The sequence below is a fragment of the Candida pseudojiufengensis genome, assembly GCF_024610245.1.
Source record: "Candida pseudojiufengensis strain CBS 10847 chromosome Unknown scaffold9, whole genome shotgun sequence".
NCBI lineage: Eukaryota > Fungi > Ascomycota > Pichiomycetes > Serinales > Debaryomycetaceae > Lodderomyces > Lodderomyces pseudojiufengensis.
The window spans coordinates 598901-621629 of record NW_026261525.1 but is presented as its reverse complement, the minus strand read 5'-3'; the positions used below and the strand labels follow the sequence as shown (position 1 = coordinate 621629).

General features: G+C 26.6%; 9 protein-coding genes across 9 annotated transcripts; 3 read left to right on the top strand and 6 right to left on the bottom strand. All coding sequences in view use genetic code 12, as the record gives it.

Moving 5' to 3' along the window:
- Positions 1-495: 495 nt before the first annotated feature.
- Positions 496-2544, bottom strand: GLC3 (1,4-alpha-glucan branching enzyme; the record flags this gene model as incomplete). Its single annotated transcript, XM_051756220.1, has 1 exon — positions 496-2544. One exon carries the CDS (start codon positions 2542-2544, stop codon positions 496-498), a length of 2049 nt encoding a protein of 682 aa, XP_051615935.1.
- A 1012-nt stretch (positions 2545-3556) lies between these two features.
- On the bottom strand, positions 3557-4966 carry ARP4 (Arp4p; the record flags this gene model as incomplete). Its single annotated transcript, XM_051756219.1, has 1 exon — positions 3557-4966. The coding sequence occupies one exon, from the start codon at positions 4964-4966 to the stop codon at positions 3557-3559; it is 1410 nt and encodes a 469-aa protein (XP_051615934.1).
- Positions 4967-5158: 192 nt separating this feature from the next.
- Positions 5159-6994, bottom strand: KGF55_001623 (SCF ubiquitin ligase complex subunit; the record flags this gene model as incomplete). Its single annotated transcript, XM_051756218.1, has 1 exon — positions 5159-6994. One exon carries the CDS (start codon positions 6992-6994, stop codon positions 5159-5161), a length of 1836 nt encoding a protein of 611 aa, XP_051615933.1.
- Positions 6995-7153: 159 nt separating this feature from the next.
- Positions 7154-9979, top strand: KGF55_001622 (phosphatidylinositol-3,5-bisphosphate 5-phosphatase; the record flags this gene model as incomplete). Its single annotated transcript, XM_051756217.1, has 1 exon — positions 7154-9979. One exon carries the CDS (start codon positions 7154-7156, stop codon positions 9977-9979), a length of 2826 nt encoding a protein of 941 aa, XP_051615932.1.
- Positions 9980-13936: 3957 nt separating this feature from the next.
- Positions 13937-15520, top strand: KGF55_001621 (uncharacterized protein; the record flags this gene model as incomplete). The annotated part of the gene is made up of 1 exon (XM_051756216.1): positions 13937-15520. The coding sequence occupies one exon, from the start codon at positions 13937-13939 to the stop codon at positions 15518-15520; it is 1584 nt and encodes a 527-aa protein (XP_051615931.1).
- A 967-nt stretch (positions 15521-16487) lies between these two features.
- On the bottom strand, positions 16488-17603 carry KGF55_001620 (uncharacterized protein; the record flags this gene model as incomplete). Its single annotated transcript, XM_051756215.1, has 1 exon — positions 16488-17603. The coding sequence occupies one exon, from the start codon at positions 17601-17603 to the stop codon at positions 16488-16490; it is 1116 nt and encodes a 371-aa protein (XP_051615930.1).
- Positions 17604-18459: 856 nt separating this feature from the next.
- Positions 18460-18918, bottom strand: KGF55_001619 (uncharacterized protein; the record flags this gene model as incomplete). The annotated part of the gene is made up of 1 exon (XM_051756214.1): positions 18460-18918. One exon carries the CDS (start codon positions 18916-18918, stop codon positions 18460-18462), a length of 459 nt encoding a protein of 152 aa, XP_051615929.1.
- Positions 18919-18992: 74 nt separating this feature from the next.
- KGF55_001618 (pepsin-like aspartic protease) lies at positions 18993-19538 on the bottom strand (the record flags this gene model as incomplete). The annotated part of the gene is made up of 1 exon (XM_051756213.1): positions 18993-19538. The coding sequence occupies one exon, from the start codon at positions 19536-19538 to the stop codon at positions 18993-18995; it is 546 nt and encodes a 181-aa protein (XP_051615928.1).
- Positions 19539-21487: 1949 nt separating this feature from the next.
- KGF55_001617 (uncharacterized protein) lies at positions 21488-22615 on the top strand (the record flags this gene model as incomplete). Its single annotated transcript, XM_051756212.1, has 1 exon — positions 21488-22615. The coding sequence occupies one exon, from the start codon at positions 21488-21490 to the stop codon at positions 22613-22615; it is 1128 nt and encodes a 375-aa protein (XP_051615927.1).
- Between the last annotated feature and the right edge of the window lie 114 nt (positions 22616-22729).

Sequence of the window (22729 nt, the reverse complement as noted above, 5' to 3'; positions counted from 1 at the left end):
TGATCTTCATCGTTGTATTAGTTGAAGTTATTCTCTTGTTTTAAAATTCCTAGCCGAATGATATGTTCGATTTAGTCATTCTAACTTTATATTAATGATAAATCAAAATATTCGATGACATAAGGATGTAAGCAAGTTCATTAATGAATGCTAACTTACGTGATTAACAAAAGTACGATATAGATCGGTACATATCTTAGTCGTATCTGATTAGCGAAATAACAATCATAAGTAGCTAATGATAGTAATTATTGGTACAACACTGAATCGGTTGTTTTACAACAAGTAAGATTTGTCGGTTCAATATAATTTTTAAATTATAGATCTAAAGTTTCGTAACACAAATTTTAGAATGTATGTCGAGAAATAAAAAGCAAAATAGTGACATTCAAACTATCAAGATTTTGCGATCTATCATTACATGCTTGAATGTTTTCATAAAACGAACGTTATTATTTATTTACCTCTTACTTCTACCTTTATTTAAAGCTCTAATTAATCTACTTTTTTCAAAACTATAGCTGTTCTGCTTGGTATATAAACCATTAAAGAATTAGATCTATTATTCCAACCATCATCATTTGTAAAAAAATGTTGTTTTTTACCATTTTCATTATCTTTAATTCTATCATGACCTCCAAATTTTGACTCATCTGAATTTAAAATAATTTCATAAGTTCCAGGAATTTCAACACCAACTTTATAATCCGGAAATGATTGAGTTGGATTAAAGTTAAAAATAAATAATAATCCATTTCTTTCAAATACCAAGACTTTATCTTTTTCATTTTTTAATGATATATAAGCTTGAGGAGAATCTAATACATCAAGATGTTGCATTGCAGAATCAAAATTATATAATAATTTATATCTTAATAAATCATCTTGAATTAAATTAAATTGTCTTCTTGCATAATGATAACTCTCTCCATTACCTTTTCTTGGAAAATCTAACCATTCAGGGTGACCAAATTCATTACCTTCAAAATTTAAATAACCTTCTCCACCTAATGCAAATGTAACTAACCTAATTAATTTATGTAATGATAATCCTCTATCTATTATAGGAGTTAATTCACTTAATGTTGACATATTTGTATACATTTCTTTATCCATTAACCAAAATGCTAAAGTTTTATCACCAACTAACGCTTGATCATGAGATTCACAATAACTTATACATTTTTCTCCATGACGACGATTAGTTAATGTATGTACTATATTTCCTAAATCCCATTGTTCATCTTGTAAATGTTTTAATATTTTTATCCACATATCTGGTATAGCCATTGATAATCTATAATCGAATCCAATTCCTCCTTCTTCTATTGGTCTACATAATGTTGGCATTCCAGAAACATCTTCTGCTATTGAAGTAATTTCAATATTTTCTTTTAAACTAATATCTTTCATTAATTTATGAGCAATAATTAAATAAACAATAGCTTCATTATCAACCCAATCTTCATTAAAATATTCATTATAATCACCACTAAATCCAAAACTTAATCCATGATGTTTATATAACATACTTGTAACTCCATCAAATCTAAAACCATCAAATTTATAAACGTCAACAAAAAATTTTAAATTTGACAACAAGAATCTTAAAGTTTCATAATTTGAATAATTAAATAATCTTGAATCCCATAATTCATGTTGTCCCTTTGTACCACCATGAAATAAATAATGATCAGTTCCATTAAACATATTTAATCCGTCATCAACATTTTTAGAACTATGAGAATGAACAACATCTAATAATACTCTTATTCCTAATCCATGAGCAGTATCAATTAATTCTTTTAATTCTTCTGGTGTACCATATCTTGAACTTATTGCAAAAAAACTTGTAATTTGATAACCAAAAGATGCATAATATGCATGTTCCATTATAGCCATTAATTGTATAGTATTATAACCTAATTCATGAATTTTTGGTAATATATTTTGAGTGAAATTTTTATATGTACCAATTTTTGGTTCTGGTGTTGATATACCAACATGAGCTTCATAAATTTTAATACCTTGAGATAATCTTTGTCTTTTATTTTTAAATTGATATATTTCTGATTTTGGTGGATTCCAATATCTACCTTCATATAAATTTGTAATTTTATTAAAAGTTGCACGTTTACACCATGGATCTAATCTATAAATCCATTCACCATTAGGTGATTTCATTGCAATTTTATATAATGAATCATGAGGTATGGTATTTTCTCCTTCAATTTCTAATTCCCATAATCCAAAATTATTTTTTTTGGTTAATTTATGTGAATTCAATTCCCAATTATTAAAATCTCCAACAAGACTAACTTCAATAACATCAGGTATATATTCTATTATTTTGGCACCATTTGAAGTTGGATTCAATCCATAGTTTTCATAAGAACTTGCAAATTTTAATAATGAACCTTCATTTTTTTCTAAATCATTTATCCATTTTTTAGATAATTCTTGTCTCTTGATTAATTGATTTGTAAATGGTTCTAACCATGGATCTAATTCTAATACTCCTTTTACTTGATCCTTATCTGACATGTTGTTATGGTGTTCAATGTGTACTTTTTGTAGTCGTAATTTATTTGAAAATACTCCGTTATTTTAAATTGAAGTGTCAATTATCTATGAATTGTCTAAGTATAAAATCAATTGTATGAAACTTAATACCAATCTTAAAAGACTTAGTTAATATATATGATAGAGAATTGAAATAAAAATGAAATTGTTGATGAATAATTGAATTGAATGCAAATTATATTTTTTGATCTTAATCAAATGTTGAACTTTTGATATTTGATACCTTCTACTTAATCAATTTATTATTACACAAGATACATATTGAATCTCCTCATTAATTTAAAACAAGCAATCTGAAGATTAGATAAAGCTACCACTTGGTTTTTACAAAAATACCAAAATTATTAGCATCATGAATTCAATTAATTGGTCTTTCGAAAGTGAGGTTGGTGCTCTTGAACCTAAGTCTATAATCGTTTGACCTTTATTTGCTTTAAATTTTAATCTATGAAAGTAAAGCGATTTAATTCAGAATTTTGTTTTATTTGGCAGTAAAAATCAAACAAGCAAGTATTGGCATAGCGTTGAGTAAAGTGTATCAAACAAAGATATTTCTCATTAATATGTTTCGATAAATTTTCAATAATTTGTTAATTAGACATTGAGATCAACAATGTGCTCATGTAACAAGGTCTGTAAAACCTATTTTGGGTAGTGTTTAGCATCAATTGCAAAATTATAAAGCTGCAAAAAGTTGAGTTTCAAATACTACCGTAACTACATACTTAAAACCCTATACTTCAAAAATATATAAATTGTTGGATCTAAGTATGACGATTCGTTTAAATTTGAAAGACTTAAGTACACGAGCGGACTTTTCAAAACAACAGATGATTTAAAGAATGCAGAGGTGCGTAGTAGTAAATCTATGTTGGAGCCTACAGCTGATCAATTTTAGAGTCAGAATATACAAAAGATTGTCGAGAATCCGTAATAATACATTCTTCTATTTTATTACATATTCAAACTATTTTCACCTAAATCTTTGATTTAAAATTCTTTCTGAACCTTCATCTTTATATTCTTTTTCACTAACCCACATTTGATGGAATGTTCCCAAACTAGCTAAAACACTACCACCAATCCAAGATTGATTAATTCTTTCCATTGAATTTCCAACTGCATGTAATCTAATTTTTAAACCAGGATTTGAATTTGTTAATTCATGATATAATCTTTCAGTTAATGAAGTTATTAATGAAGTTCCACCAGTTATAATGATATTATTAGCTAATGAAGCTCTAAGATCTATATCAATAATTGATAATATATGTGTTATTAATTGAGATAATCCTCTTATATCAACTTTTGTATCCATATCAGTATCTTCATCATCATTTTTACGTATTCTTTTTAGTGGTCTATATTCATTTATTGTGTTATGTTCTATTCCAGGTATTTCTCCATTACTTGGTTCAGGAGCTAATTTTGAATCTTTAAATTTATATAAATTTGGCTCAAATATAGTCTCTGCTATTTCAAATCTATCTTGCCCCACTATTATTGATTGACCAGTTGGTAATTCAAATGCTCTCTTGAGAAATATTGATGATGATGAGGAATTTCCATTTGATTCTGATTGTGAATTTTCTAGGATAGTTTTTTTCATTTCTTGAGTTGGTATTTCTAATAATGTTTCTTTAAATTCGTGATATATATTTGAAATTTGATTTTGTTTAAACAGATCTGAAATTTTGTATTCTTCTAAATTTTTTAATTGAAATTTAGGTTCTTCTGGAAATTTTGTTGGAGATTTATTCTTTATAAATATACTTGGTTCTACTTTTATATCTTTTTTGGCAAAATAATCTTCTACTATATTATTTAAAAATTTCCCAGAATATGGAGTTCGTAATGATGATTTTATAAGACATATTCCATCAATAACTGGAGTTATACTACAACTATCATGACCTATATCAACAACTAAACAATTTGCTCTACCTTGTTGAAAACTAATACAGGAAGGAACTTTAGCTAAATATAATCCAGGAAATTCAAATCTTGCAAATATTTTTTTAATTAATGTAATTCTATATTCATTATCACTCCAAATAGGTTCAGTAATTAATAATGGTTGTTCTTTTGGATTTATTTTTAATTGTTTAAAAAACCATTCAAATTGTTCCATTGCTGCATCCCAATCTATGATTAATGAATTTTCAACAATTGGTTTTATTTCAACTTCTTCTTTTCTTATTACATTCAAACTTTCTCCAAAAAGTTTTGTTCCATTTGGTAATTCACCATATTTTGATGTAGTTATGATTTTAGGAAAATCATCTCCTGCGTAACCTATTCTAGTTTGATAAGAGCCTATATCTAGTATAATGGCGTTTATTTCATCACCACCATATACTGCATTAGACGCGCTCGCTGACATTGCTCTTGATTTGTTGAAGTTGTTGTTTGTCTATAAGATTGTTTGGTTTCAATTAGCACTTTTTTTTTTCACCTTTTGATTTACGAGAGAAAAATCGTTACAACAGAGATCGCTTGAAATACCTAAATAATCGTTTATTTAAAAACTAACTAAAACCGGCTCAATTAGTTTATGCAAATTCTTCTTCAAGGTCTATTCATCAGGTACGTAAATTCCACCTGAATGCCAACCACTAGCAGCAATTGCAACCCATTTTCCTTTTCTATTTCCATAAGGTGATTTTACATTCATTGGAGTTTTAACTTCTATATTATTCCCTAATTCAATTACTTGATTTGGATTTTCAGATATTGCTAATTCTCTAGGTCCAATACCTAAACAACCACAACTTCTTGATTCTTGTCCCCAACTTAAAAGTGAACCTTCATTTGTTAATGCTAAATAATGATAATCTCCAATTTCTATTGATTTAATGTTTTTATTTTGTAATTCTGGAATAATTATAGGTTGAGGAGGATCTGTTGAGTCATTTTCAGACTCTGAATACAATAAATGATCATTTGATCCAGTTAAAATTTGATCATGATTTGTAAATACTATAAAATTTGTAAAACAACTTTTTAACTTCGTGAATGCTATATTTGCGATTGTTTGAGATGTTTTCCAATCATTAAAAATGTCCATTGGTTTAGTCATTCTTTTAAGTTCTTCATCATCAACTGGATCATCTCTAGTTGCAAACTCTTGAGCATTAATTCTAAATTGGTATAATTTATTATCCAGCTTTTTGATATATAACACATAATCAGCACCTACAGCAAAATCAATTACATTGTTATTTGTATTTGGTAATATAACATATTTAGCTTTACTTTTATAATCTTGTCTATCAAACTGTTCTTTTGTTAAATTTGCTCTTGTATACCAAACAACCAATCCCACATCATCAATCGAACATGCTGATAAATTCCAACCACCAACAATTTTAGAAACAATTGCTGATTTTGGGATATTTTCAAAATTTATATGAATCCCAATGTTTGAATTACAACCTGTGTCCCATGTATAGATGTTATTTTTATCATCTAATGCTATAATATGTTCACGACCGGTACTTATTGATACTATCTTTCTATTAGCATATTGATCACCAGGTGGTAAGTATAATCTAGATAAAAAGTTTGTTTCTTGAATTTTAGATTGTTGACGATTTGTTGTCGATTTAGGTGGTGATTGAAGTCTTCTTCGTGATTGAGCTGAATCAGATGAGGTTGTAGTAGTTGGAGGTGGTGGAGTTATTCCATTTTCATTACTATCACTATCATCACTACTACTTTCAGTATATCTTCCAGCCATTAAAGGAATTGGTAATACTCCAAATCTTCCAGGTGGGGGAGTAGGTCTAATACTTCTTCTTCCTCCAATATTATCATCTCTATTTTGAGCTTCTTGATTCATACTAGCTAAAGCCATTGTACCTGGATTAGGTCTATAATCTTTTTCATTTATTGGACCAGGAGTTGATAAACCAAATTGAGGACGTTTCCAATCCATACCAGTAAACCATAATTCTCCATTATTTAATAATATAATAAAACTATACCCATTTGCTTCTATACCAACTATTAAATTATTATTAAAATCACTTATATTAGTTGGTGTATGAACTGACCAACCACCTATTTTTTTCAGAACATGAGATTGATCAATCCTACTTGATAAATAACCTAATCTACCTCCATTACTTTCACCCCAAGTAAAAATTTCCTGTGATTTATTACTTCTTAGATAGAATAATTCCTTCCAATTTAAGTTTTGACTTGAATCTAAGGTATAATCATATAAATTATTTGAATATTTTTTATTGTAAAGGATCTTATAGATTGAAAATGAATTGGTGAAGATGTTGTACAAGTGTTTATCCAAAATGAAAAATTCGAGTATCTCCTCACTTGTTAAATATTTACTTACATTATTAACTAAGATATCTTCCCCCAAACTTTCTATGTTTAAATTATTGGTACTCATTGACTAATCTCGAGATCAAGTTGATGATGGTGATAATAAGATCAAGCAAGATCATATCTGGAAATTTGCCGCACGGAATTTAATCTCAATTTGTATGGGGAAATTCTATATACAATAAAAGATTGAAAGATAAACAAACAGTTAATGTAAATTAGTTGAATGTCAAACAACACTCCTTTAAATCATGATGAAGAGTATATGACGGATGACGGCAATGAAAATGACTCCCTCAATGATGAGACCAACTTAAATGGAAGTGATGATGATGAATCCAATCATAGAACAATTGGTCAAGTTAAAGCTTCAAAAAGAATCTTGCTACAAAGATTCACCATATATAATTCATTTTCAACAATGTATATTGTTGGATCCAATGCAAAAGAAACATTATATAGAATCATGGAAATTGGGAAAGATGATGATGGTCTGTTATCAATTGTAGAAGATAAAAATTATTTTTATACAAGAAAAGATATGATTGAACTTTTAAATGGATTAAATGAATCAATTGAAGGAGGAATTCATAAATTAGCTCAAGGACATGGATTATTAGGATTAATAAAATTTACAAAAGAATATTATTTAAATATAATTACAAAATGTTCACAAGTTGCAATATTAGGAGGTCATTTTATTTATCATATTGATGAAACTAAATTAATACCATTAGGTACAAATTACAGAAGACCTGAAAAATATAGTGATGAGGAAAAATTATTATCAATTTTCAGATATTTGGATTTAAGTAAAACTTTTTATTTTAGTTATAATTATGATATAACAAATTCAATGCAAACAAATTTTATGAGACAAAAATTAAAAAATAATCCAAATATAATTAATGAACTTTATAATAATTTTGAATATAATGAAAGATTTGTTTGGAATAACTTGTTGTTAAAACCAATTTTAGAAAATGAAGATGTTGCAACTTATGAATGGTTTCAACCAATTATTCATGGATTTATAGATCAAGCTAATATTTCTATTTTCGGTAAAAAATTTTATATTACAATAATAGCTAGAAGATCTCATCATTTTGCAGGTGCAAGGTTTTTAAAAAGAGGTATGAATGATAAAGGAAATGTAGCAAATGAAATTGAAACAGAACAAATAGTTGGAGATATGTTAACTTCAAGTTTTCATGATCCAAAATATGGATTATATAATAATCCAAGATATTCAAGTTATATTCAACATAGAGGTTCAATCCCATTATTTTGGACTCAAGATATGAATAAATTACCAAAACCACCAATTCAAATTAATTTACCTGATCCATTTTATCAAAGTTCTGCTTTACATTTTAATGACTTATTTTTTAGATATGGTTCACCAATAATAATTTTAAATTTAATTAAACAAAAAGAAAAACAACCAAGAGAAATGAAATTAAACATTGAATTTCAAAGATGTATTAAATATTTAAATAATACATGTGATAATAAATTAATTTATTATGCATTTGATATGTCGAAACATTCAAAAAAGAACCTTGATGTGATAACTCCATTACAAAATATTGCTGAAAAATCAATTGCTAAAACTGGAATTTTTTTAAATGGTACAACATTAGAAAATACAAAATTACAAAAGGGAATTATTAGAACCAATTGTATTGATTGTTTAGATAGAACAAATGCAGCTCAGTTTATAATTTGTAAAGAAGTTTTAAATATGCAATTAAGTGAATTAAATATTATATCAAATGATATGATAATAGATTATGATTCAGATTTAATTAATATTTTAACAGAAATGTTTCATGATCATGGTGATACAATAGCAATTCAATATGGTGGATCAAATTTAGTTAATACCATGGATTCATATAGAAGAATTAATCAATGGTCATCACATACAAGAGATATGTTAAATAGTATTAAAAGAATTTATTCAAATTCATTTATTGATTCTTTACGTCAAGAAGCTATAAATTTATTTTTAGGTAATTATATATATTCCCCAAATCAACCAAAATTATGGGAATTATCAAATGATAATTCACTACATAATTCTTTTTCTTTAAAACAAAATCCAAAAAAGAGTTATTTAAATTGGTATAATAAACAATATTTAAATGATAATAGATTTAAACTGTTTAAAAATGAAGAAGAAGAAGAAGATGTAAATTCAAAATTTGATACTAATAACTTAATTTTAAATAATAATGAAAACAATGCAAAACAAAATCATCCATCATTTGATCCATGGTTTAATGAAGTTTATATACAAACATATACATCATTTGATAAATTATTTGAATTTAATATGAATTCAAATTTAAATTATTTTATAAAAAATGATTTTATAGATTTTAATCCTTTTCAAAATAGAAAATATCCAAGTTCAAATAAAGATTTAAAAGTAGGTAAAGAAGAAATGAAAGAATTAATGAATCATGAAAGTAACAGTAGAACTAATAAACAAAATTTAAATAATAATAATAATAATAATAATTTTGATAAAGTTAATCCTAAAAATATTAAGTCTTTCATAACTTCAAAAATTAAACTGACTCAATTTAATAAAAAGCAAAAATCAAATAAAACAGAACAAAAAAAAGATAATGAGGACGAAACTAAGGATTCAAATGAAGAAAATAATAAACAAGATAAAGAAACCTCTTCCATATTGAATTTAGAAATAATTGATGAGAATTTAAAATTATATAAAGAACAAGATAACTTATCATCATTAATTAAAAAATCAAATCCAACATCATCATATAATTCATCAAATATAACATCAGCAACAAGATTAATCCCCAATCAAAAAGATTTAGAAATTTATCTAAATTCAACAGAAAATTTAATTAAAAAAATTAAAGAATCAAATTCAAATTCTGAAGTGGATATAAATCTTATAAATAATTTAGATTTAAAAAAATATTATCAATATATTAATTCATTTGAATATTTTAATAAAAATGAAGATTTTAATAATAATGCTATTGAATTAAATACTGATTTTAATTATATTTAAAGTAGAATAAAAAAGGGTACTGGTAAAAGAGGTACAGAGTAAAGAGGTCCCAAGTAAAGAAGGTATACAATTTGTTTTCAATTGACACCCAATTGAAATTTCAAGCCTCAAGTAGGATTATCAAAAGAAAATACTTTACTATTCACATCAAAATAAGTATCAAACGTTTGTTGGATCTTGTGTATGATATACTTGAAAATCACTTGCAAAAAACACAGATAAAAATAAGCATATAATATTGAAGAAGCGTACCTGAAACAGATCAACAAAGTTAAGAATAAAAATAGAATAAAAATAGAATAAAAAATCATATGAAATTTCGGAGTTTTTTTATGTAGGTACATTGTTATGTTTCAATTAGTTATATCCGTTAAGTTAGCCTAAGTAAGAAAAATATTTAATAAACTAAAATTTACTTCGTCTTGCATCATCATTCAATCTTATTTTAAATACCGGTTAGCGTAGCATAACTCCCAAACTCTACTTGACAACTGCTTATGATAATTTTTGGAAAATCTGTTATAAGGTTTTCGGAGTAATTGATTCGAATCAGTCTCGTATAATCAACTCCGATACATCTTTCTTGAATAACTGTTTCAAAAAAAAAAAAATAAGTAAGTATAGGTCTTGTAATGTTCACCCAACAAATTTGATTTGTAACTTCTTCCCTTAGTTGCACTATCGAGTTGAGTTGGTTCAACTTCTGGAACTTGAACTATATTGTTCAGATCAGGGACTTTTTTGTATCAGGTTCTTAAACTTATTAGATTTTATTTTTTTAATTCTCAAAAGTAACATTGAAAAGCTATTTTTATAATGATTCTAGATTGTTGATTCCAACGATCACTAACCTATCTCAAAAATCTTTCAAATCTCACTCTTCTTAACGAATTAAGAGTAGGTTTTAAAGCAATCTTTATAGAGAATGTAAGAATAACTTCGAATCTTACAAAATAGATCAATTTGATCAATTAAATTATGTAGGTAATTGACGTATGAAAATAAAAACTCCGCTTAAATTCTCGAATTAATGGAATGATAGGTTTAATCTTTCATGTGAGAATTTTATTAGAAAGATGAATGAGAAGAGAAAGAAACAACGTTTTAAAGTGCTATATTAAATTGTCCTTTACTATACATACAATACTTAACATTTTTTTTTTCTGCGAACACTTGAAATTGTTTAAAAACTTCAAAGAAAGACAGCTGGAGGAGGCTGCTGGACCTTGTAGTCTTCAAATAGACGGTTCTAGGGGTAGTTTTTGACGATAGATTTGATTGCGCAGTTAGATTTGTCAAATTCTGGCTGGTTCTTGACTTATTGCCTACGTACTGTTTTGTGTCACGAACTCACAGTTAAAAGGACAATTTAATATCATCCTGTTTTAAATTTTGTGAATTTCAAGATCAACGTTTTTTTTTCAGTTTGTCTATATATTTTCAGATTGATATAACACAAAAATTCGAGATTGTTAATACGTGAATAAAAAAAACTCCGTGAACTAAATTAATTTGAAAATGATCTACATTCTTATGTCTAATTTATTATATTATTTTTCTTTTCATGTGATATGTTGAATTGAGCGTTTCGTCTACTACTCAATTGTTGGTCAATTGAATTAGCTTAATCTATGAGTAACCCTACTTTCAAGCAAAATGAATCATTACATGACTTCAAAACTTAAAAATTTTCAAGAAAACAACATGAATATATTCTCCGAAGTGAAGAAATAAAGTTTCTAATGAAACCCAAACCCTTTAATAATTTTTCTTTTTCTTTTTCAACAGTTCAACAGTTTTTTTTATACTTTCACAAGAACATTTTCGTTTAGTCTAATTTTTTGTTTGTTAAATATTTATGCGAGATTAAGTCCGTTAAACCCGTTACGTTAAGAAAAAAAAAAAAATACAAATTTTATGGAACAATTGAAAAAAAAAAAAAAGTTTAGATTTGGTGGTAGTAAGCAGATATCACTAACCAGATCTATTATGCAGTATATTTACAAGTCTATTATTCGAAGAAAATACGTCAAAGATTATAAAGAAAACGCATTCTTATGCAACCTACGGATTTATGTATTAAAAAAGTTAGATAGATACTCAGGAGACGAAAAGATATTAGTTGATGATGCTAAAATTGTATATAAAATCTGTAATTTATGTAAGTATTGGACTTTGAGTAGATAGTAAATCAATTGACCGTAGTAAATCTTTCTGGGGTCATTCTAAGACAGGATACAATGGATATTAGCTATATAGTTTGGGGAGATCATGGCGAATGAACTCTCATTACTATCATTTTGAAAGATGGAGGTATACTTAAAGTTTTAGATCATATTTCAAACAATTTTCGGACTTTAATTTAAATTTTCATTCTTTTTTTTCTATACACAGTTATAAATTGATTGTTTTTAAATTAATAGATGTTATTATTGATAGATTTAGTTTTAATCCATTATGTGAATCATTTTAAGCTGTGTTCAATCGAGAACATTAAATTCGAATAGATATGATTTGTAGTAAAATCAAGATCACGATCCAACAAAATGTTTATTTCTCGCTAAAATTCATTGGAAACTTTTGACCAGTTATCACGAGAAGATGTCCATTGATTTGTATATTGTACCTTTTTCTCCATATAAATATAAAAATACATAGGGAAGTATGATTATATTGTTAAATGTATAATTACATAAATAAAACAAAACAAGTAGACTAAACTAATGTAAACGGAATTCTCATTTCATCGTTTCATTGCTACTGTTATAGCCAATATTCATAATTATGAAATGGTTTGTAATTTTTCAATTTTAAACTAAAACCTTAAATTTTTTTTATTCAATTGATTTTGAATTTATGCGGGGTAAAACCATAAGTACTAATGATAATAATCTACATCTTTAAAAGATGAGATGTTTCATTAAAGAAGGTAGCAAAAGTACCCTTTTGATGACATAGACTATTGAGAAAAACCAAAAAATAAAAAAAAAAATAAACGAAATTCAATGATCGTTAAAACTGTTATGAAAAACGTTCAGAGAAAACAAACATTCTTTCTTTTTGTTTTTGTAGAGATACACATGTGAGTTTCGTTGTATAGTGATACCCCTTTTGAAAGAAACAAGTTCTTATGATATTTTTTTTTAATTTTTATTGTTTGTTCATTTAGAATCTAAAAAAAACCAATTAAATTTCATACAATTTAAATTGTTCTGCTTCAAATATTAATTAATTTACGACGTAGAATTTACTATAAAATTTGGTAGCAATGGATTACTCTTTTAAAGTATAGAAGAATTCCCCACTTATTATTTCAATCTATTTTTTCATATGTCATTTTTCAATTGATCGGAGTTTATTTAAACTAAATTAAAATAATATTACACAAAAATAGTTTATATAGTGAAATTTCTATATTGAGTTAAAGTTTTTATTCTAATTTGGTAGCAATGCATTGCTTACAATTTTTTAAGTTAAAATTTTGTGGGGTTTTTTCATCATACTATAAATTAAATATGTTACACAAAACCTATTTTAGTAATAGAATAGAGAAACAACTAAATGGTAGCTTAATTGTTACTATTCAAATAATGTTAATTAAAAAGTAATGTATGATGGAGTTTTGAATTTAATTAGTGTTTGGTTTGTTATTGTTATATATAAATTTAATATTTCCCAACAAGTATCAATTCAAGTCATATTTTTTTTGCTACTTATTTTTAACTAGAATTTGTTCATTTCATTTCATATTAAATTTTAGAATATATTTAAATATATATATCACTTTTATAAAAGTATTATCAATCAATTAATACAACTACTACAAAATTAACTTACAATCATTTTTAATTTATATTTCATAAAACAAACTAATATCAGAACTTTTAACTCACTAGCATTTTAAAAACACAACACACAACACACAACAACAACACATATTCACAACACAACACAACAATGTCACAATCTATAATAGATCAAGCTCAATCAATTGGGTTACAAATTTTACCATATTTAACAAAATGGTATAGTGTAATAATATTAACAGGTTTAATATATTTAATATCAATAAATTTAAAAAATTATATAAATGCAAAAAGATTAGGTTGTCAAAATCCTCCATTTTTCAAATTAGCTGGATTTACTGGTGTTCCAGCATTATTAGAAGTTGTTAAAAGAAAAAATGATGGTAGATTAGCTGATTATGCAGATGAAGTATTTGAAGTTTATAATTCAAATGCTATATATTTAAATGTTTGTGGTGTATTAAAAATTATTTTTACAATTGATCCAGAAAATATAAAAGCTGTTTTAGCAACTCAATTCAATGATTTTAGTTTAGGTACAAGACATGCTCATTTTGCTCCTTTATTAGGTGATGGAATTTTTACATTAGATGGTAATGGATGGAAAGATTCAAGAGCTATGTTAAGACCTCAATTTGCAAGAGAACAAATTGCTCATGTTAAATCTTTAGAACCTCATGTTCAAATTTTAGCAAAACATATTAAAAGTAATGGATTTAATACATTTGATATTCAAGAATTATTTTTTAGATTTACTGTTGATACTGCTACTGAATTTTTATTTGGTGAAAGTGTTCATTCATTATATGATCAAAAATTAGGTTTAGAATTTCCAAATGATATTCCAGGTAGAGAAAATTTTGCTACTGCTTTTAATGTTTCTCAAAAATATTTAGCAACAAGAACTTATATGCAAAGTTTTTATTTTTTAACAAATCCAAAAGAATTTAAAGAATGTAATAAAAAAGTTCATCATTTAGCTCAATATTTTGTTAATAAAGCTTTAGCTATGACTCCTGAACAATTAGATGAAGCATCAAAAGATGGTTATACATTTTTATATGAATTAGTTAAACAAACAAGAGATCCAAAAGTTTTACAAGATCAATTATTAAATATTATGGTTGCTGGTAGAGATACTACAGCTGGATTATTATCATTTTGTGTATTTGAATTAGCAAGAAATCCAGAAGTTTGGGCAAAATTAAGAAAAGAAATTATTGATAATTTTGGAGAAGGTGAAGATTCAAATGTAGATGCTATTACTTTTGAAAATTTGAAAAAATGTAAATATTTGAAAGCTGTTTTAGATGAAACTTTAAGATTATATCCTTCTGTTCCAGTTAATTTTAGAACTGCTACAAGAGATACTACTTTACCAAGAGGTGGTGGAAAAGATGGAACTAAACCAATTTATATTCCAAAAGGTTCAACTGTTGCTTATACTGTTTATAAAACTCATAGAATGGAAGAATATTATGGTAAAGATTCAAGAGTTTTTAGACCTGAAAGATGGGAAAATATGCCAAGATTAGGTTGGGCTTATGTTCCTTTTAATGGTGGACCAAGAATTTGTTTAGGTCAACAATTTGCTTTAACTGAAGCAAGTTATGTTATTGCAAGATTAGCTCAAATGTTTACAACTATTGAATCAAGAGATGATACTTATCCACCTAAAAAATGTATTCATTTAACTATGAATTTAGAAGATGGTGCTTTTGTTGGAATGAAATAGGGGAGATGATGATGACGATGATTCATAGACTTGAAGTATTATTTATTAAAATTTGTTTTGTATAGGTTTTTTTTTTTTAAAATTTTAATGAAACATTTTTAAAAATTGTTGAAATAATATTTGAAACCTCACCTTTTATGTTTTAAACTCAAACCTCTAATGTTTTTGCCAGAGATAATAACAGCAACTACATAGCTATTAGCCTTTTAACTAAAAGTATTATCAGCAACGATCCATTCCTCGGATTGTGTGTTTTATTATTATTTTTTATATTCTTTAGAATCTTGCGATTCTAATAGGTTAATAGCTATGTAGTTGCTGTTATTATCTCTGAGTCCTTATAATATGTATATTATATATATTTATAAGAAAACTTAATTAATCTATCTATTATCTCATTTCTGATCATCAGTGATTTCCAGCTCTATTTATATTAATTTCCTATTGAACAACACAATGTCCAACCTTCCTAGATCTGAACCTAAAAGACACTGTAATATTTTAAAACCCTTTTATTGATATGCTAACTATCATCTGTTAGGGAACTATCACAATGAATTCAAAATCTTAGGGAAAGCATTACCATTCACTCTAATCCAATTAATTACACAATATCATAATTGGATTAGAGCATTTATCAATCTATTAAAATATATGATGAATTTCGGTACAAATGGTCGTCTGTCGTAACAAAAACATAATTTAGATTTAGATGTAGAGCCATACAACTCATTTCTATCTGCCTCTATCAAAGAAAATCGTACAAATGACATTGTTTAGTTTTAAATACCTCAAACCACCTATCTAGCCATTAACTTTCTCTTTTTGTTAATTCTTTCTTACTTACAAAAATTCGAATGAGCAAATAAGGTGATTACATTATAGAAAAATCTTCACAATTATGTTTTCCATTTTACTTTTTTTCAACTGACAAATCTATACAATCTAAGTATTATTACTTATTGTATTAAAAATAAAAATCAATAATATCTGTTTCATCATTATGAACAGCTTGAGCAATTCCAACTTTATTATTTTCATAACTAAAAGCAGCATATGCATATCTTAAAAATGTATCACCAAATAACCCACTATTACCAAGCATTGATTTAGATCCAATTGCTATTGTTGATTTACATGTTGAACCATATTGATAAAATAAATCATAATATGGAATATTAATATCAACACCATTAAGATTTATAGTTAAATTTTTATTTTCATTTCTTAATGAACAATCAAAATTATAATCTGGATCTAATTTTCCTCCTCCCAATTCAGTTAAAATTGGATCTGCCCATTCTTTAAGCATATATATAAAAGCAGCACCACTATCTAATAAGAAATCTCCTTTAAGATCAATGACTTTACCATTAGAGAATGTAAAAGATTTACCAGCAATATATCCACCTGGAAGCAATGGTAAGATAGTCAAATCTCCTTCATATTTTGCTTTATCAATTGCTCCAAATAATAAATTTCCTTTTTTATTAACATCAGTACTTAAATCTAATGATAATCCAGCATGATTAATCAATCCAGCATTTTTCATTGCTAATGTAATTGTATAATTTTCTGCTTTTGAACCTTGTCCTATTCCCCAAAATGGAATTGATCTTGAATATTGATTAACAACTCCAAATTCATAATTAGGAACTTTAGTACCATCTGGTAACCATAAATCATCATTTCCAAAATATCCACGAGCCAGAGCACCACCTCCATAAGCAGCACCATAAACTTTAGTTTCATTTTTAAAAGTTTTTGATTTAAAAGGATTAAATTGATTAAGACTATCTTGAGTAGTATTTTCTGGAACCCATAATGAATAACTACCTGTATCTATTTGAACTTTTAATGGTGTTTTATTTGAACCAACAGCTATGTTGGCAAAATAAGCCCAATTATATGAATTTAAAAGTGGAACATCAGAAGATCTCTTGTTCAAATCATTGGAAGTTTCATTAATTTCAACTTTTTCCAATGGAAATGATAAATGTTTTGGAGCTCTTTTAGCAACTGGATTAGCAGATGTTAATATTGATGACAAAAGAATTATAATTGAAACTAAGTTGAGGATCATTTTGTGATGATTATAATGTTTAATTTAAATAATGAACTGATGATGAACTGGTGACTCAAGGAGAACTCAGTTACATTTTATACACAGCAGAATTCATTCCTAATGTTTCCCTCATTGCTAACTCACCCAATGACATTTGTTTTTGTCCCCCTATGTGGGTACCTTATTGTTCTTTTGAAGTTGGATTATCTAAATTTTGTTGGTATTGGTTATGAATTTATGATTTAAATAACCGACATAAATTTGAGATTACTATTATTACACAAAATTGTTGATTGATTACCTAACTGTATAAATTTCGTTTTATTTAATTACACAAAAATAAATTTATAAAGGATGCAAAATAAATAAAAGAATTTACCTTGATTCAGACACTGAAACATAACCAAAAGAAAGAAGTCATTTTACTGATGACAGATTCAAATTAAAAGACCGTGAATTTAACACAAACGTTTTTTCACGGTTTTTCAATGCTCCTCAACAATGTATAAAATTTGCTAAACGACCTGAATACCGAAAATTGCAAAATATGTAAAAGAATGTACTAAAACACTTTATTAGTGGATGATATTGATCAAGTCAATTCAAAATATTGTGAACATTACCCCCAATATTAATCAAATCAAAAACAGAACATTCAATCAAATATAATCTAAGCTTTTACTCTATTTAAGCCATGTGGCTATAAGTACAAACTATACAAAAATCAAATTAAAAATAAAAATCAATAATATTTGTTTCATCAGTCTGAACAGCTTGAGCAATTCCAATTTTGTTAGTTTCATAACTAAAAGCAGTATAAGCAAATCTTAAAAATGTATCACCAAATAATCCACTAGTTGTACCAAGCATTGATTCAGCTCCAATTTGAATTGTTGAATAACATTTTGGACCATATTGATAAAAAAAAACCATAATATGGAATGTTTATATCAACTCCATTAAGATTAATTGCTAATTTTTTATTTTCATTTCTTAATGAACAATCAAATGAATAATCTGAATTTAATTTCCCACCACCTAATTCAGTTAGAATTGGATCTGCCCATTCTTTAAGCATATATATAAAAGCAGCACCAGAATCTAATAAGAAATTTCCATTAAGATCAATTTTTTTACCATCAGAGAATGTAACAGAATTACTAGCAATATATCCACCTGAAATTAATGGTAAAATAGTTAAATCTCCTTCATATTTTGCTTTATCTATAACTTTTTTATTAACATCAATACTTAAATTTAATGATAATCCAGCATGATCAATTGATTTGAACACTTGTAGCTTTTTGTCTTTTTCCAATTGAAATAACTTCATTCAAAAATGATTAGGTGTATCAATTGATTTGAACATTTAAAAAACAGCAAATGTTCAAATCAATTTAGATACACCTAATCATTTTTCATAGCTAAGGTAATAGTATTATTTTCTGCTTTTGAACCTTGTCCTATTCCCCAAAATGGAGTTGATCTAGAATATTGATCAACAACTCCAAAGTCATAATTAAGAACTTTAGTACCATCTGGTAAATATAAATCATCACTACCCCAATATCCACGAACACGATCACAACCTCCATAATCAACACCATAAGCCTTAGATTCATTTTTAAATGTTTTTGATTTGAAAGGATCAAATTGATTAAGACTATCCGCAGTAGTATTTTCTGGAATCCATAATGAATAACTACCTGTATCAATTTGAACTCTTAATGGTGTCTTATTTGAACCAACAGCTATGTTGGCAAAATAAGCCCAATTATATGAATTTAAAAGTGGAACATCAGAAGATCTTTTGTTTAAATCACCGGAAGTTTCATTAATTTCAACTTTTTCCAATGGAAATGATAAATGTTTTGGAGCTCTTTTAGCAACTGGATTAGCAGATGTTAATACTGATAACAAGAATACGGTGATTGAAACTAAGTTAAACATCATCTTATAAATACTTCAACTATTGATCTTATTAAATTCATTCAAAAAAAGTTCAAATGAATTATGGAGGGTTTATCCCCAAATTGTATTCCAGATAACTTAAATACATATCCTCAAGACAATGTTTATCGCTACCTCAAGCCCATTGGTAGTTGGATACTCTTGTCCGAAGTTTGTGATGCTTCATTGTTAAATTTGAACTTTTATTGTATTAGTTTGTGGGTGTTTTGGTTATGATTCTATGATCTATCAGATAAATACACAAAGTTATTGACAATATTTACACCATCATTAAAATTAAAAGAAAGTGTATGAAACCGTACAGAGTCAATAACGCAGCGTAAGCAGAATCAACTCAAAGTCTGAGTATTCCCTTTCTTCCTATTACGAGTAGAAAAAAATGCTCCAGTCCTTAGTGGAAAATATTAAATAACAACCAATGAAATTGAATTCATGATTCTAGCACTAGTGGTTACGATATGCAATTTTAAGATATCGGTTTTTTGGAGAAAATATGAGGTTTGTTCAAATGTTTTGTTTCACCACATAGACCTATTTTAAAATATTGAATCAAGCAAACTAATTTTAACAAGCATTTTCATCATTAATTTTTGATTTAAATTGTAATCTCCACTACGGTAGTAAAATTTAAAAATAATGAAATTAGACAGTAAACAAAACTAAGAACAAATATTTCAACCTAATTGATATAGATGTCAATTCTTTATTGTTCCTTTTTGTTGAATAAAATTAGAATTCAACAAACTCAATGACACAAGAAAAGGTTTGCTCTTTCTCATGAGGAAGATGTCACAACCATTTGTGATAAAGCTTATAATAGAATCCGATAACTAAGTTTTGTACATAATTAAATTGACTCCTTTCAAAATCTCTCACGGTAACCCTAATACATCGAACCAATTTCCATATCTTTTTCTATTGTTTCAAAGAAGATCTCATAACGCCAAATTTTTAAATAAGCTTTTGTACTTTAAAAGGATCGACAATGCGTTGATAATCTCTCCCCGATTCCAAATTACATGATCAACGAACGTTTTTGAAAAAGAAGTCCATATTGTTTTTGTTTTTTTATTCACTCAACGTAATATCAAGTTTAATTCATTAATAATTTTAAAAGCTGCAAGAATGTTCTAATTATCTATCGTGGCCAATTACAAATACTTCTTTGTAAATGCAGTTGTAATTCAAAAATTTTGATAAATGTATTCAAGTATCGTAACTGCAAATGTGATGGATGGATACTGAAAAATGATTTCCTAATTCATAACCATTAAATTTTCAATAGAATTTTGGGACTGTAGCTAAAAATTGAAGGGCAAAACCAATATCTCCTTTCTGGATCATTTGAGTATAGACCCTTAAATCATCTCCAAGGTAATATATGACCTAACTTAATTGTGTAAGATTTAGAGTCAAATATCATCAAATTGTATCTGTTCCAACTTTTTGTTATTGACATTGGCGACTCAAGGAATTCAAGTTTTTTTTTGATTTATCAATTAAATCAACTGATCATTTGCTCGTAACATGAAATTTGTTCTTCTATTGTTCTTTTAATTAAACATAATTATGTAATTACAAGGTTCTTCTTCTATTATAACAATTATTAAGTTATTGTTCTTTCGGAAAAAAGTTTTTGTGTAATATATAAAACGTACTTTGTGTTTAATTTTTCAATTGCTGCAAATTAAATCATTATATCATAACCAATATTGTACTTTTAAATTTTATATCAGACAGTAAGGAAGCTAAATATAATAATCCGTGCCTAACCATACAAGAGGTCAGATTTGATTGGGTCAAAACTTAAATGTGAGAAAACGTGAGAAAATTAGATTGAAAATCGTTGAAACATAAAAACCCATTAAAATTGTACTCCTTTTTACTTCAACATAAAATCAGTTAAACCAAGAATTACAATAATTCACACAATGTTGTTAAATACAAGTTTGTTAACCTTGTTATTATTGGCTATAACAACAGCTAGTCCAATTGCCAAAAGAAGTCCAAAACATTTATCTTTCTCAATTGAAAAAGAGGAGAAAAATGATAATTCAAATGTGAAAGGTAAAAGAACATCATCAGAAACTTTACCATTAGAAAATACTTCAAATTATGCATATTATATTCATTTTGGATTAGGATCAAATAAAACTCCAATAAGAGCTCAAATAGATTCAGGTAGTTATTCATTTTGGGTTCCAGAAAGTACAACAGGAGATAGTCTTAATAAATTTGATGCTTTTAAATCAACAACTTTTAAAAATGAAAGTAAATCATATGCGTACTATTATAATGGAGGAGATTCAATTCAAGGATATTGGGGAAATGATGATTTATGGTTATCAGATACTAATAAATTACCAAAATATGAATTTGGTACAGTTTATAAATATACAAGATCAACTCCATTAATTGGTATATCACAATTATCTTCAGAAAATTATAATTATAGTATTGCAAATTCAATGAAAAATGCTGGATTAATTGATCATTCTGCAATTTCAATAGATTTAAGTACTTCCTCAAATAAGAATGGAAATTTATTATTTGGAGCTATCGATAAAGCAAAATATGAAGGTAAAATGGGTATCTTGAATACAACAGATGGTTCAAAAGCAGTAATTAATTCAATAAGTTTTGAAAATGGTAAAAATTTTAATACAAAAACAAAAGTTTTATTAGATACTGGTTCATCAGCTTCTTATTTTAAAAAAGATGCACTTGATCCTATATTAAATGAAATTTCAGGTGGAAATTTAAATTCAAATTATGATTTTGATTGTTCATTAATTAATCAAAATAAAAATTTAACTTTTAATTTTGATGGTATAAGTATAAATGTTCCATATAGTGATTTATTTTATCCTTATGGTTCAGTATGTAAATCTTATCTTGTTGTTGGTAGTAGTTCTATATTATGGAGTGATTGGGCAGTATTAGGAGATCATTTTTTAAGACATGCTTATACTGCTTTTAATTTTGATACTGAAAAAGTTGGTATTGCACAAGCTGTTCATAATAATGATGAAACAGATTTAATTGATTTTTATTTTTAATGTGACTCAGAGGATATTAAGTAAAATTCATTCAAGACTAAAGAGCATAAGTAGTGGATGATTCTTCAAATAATCTTCAAGAGTTTAGTGAATTGAGTCTAATTAGAATCAAAT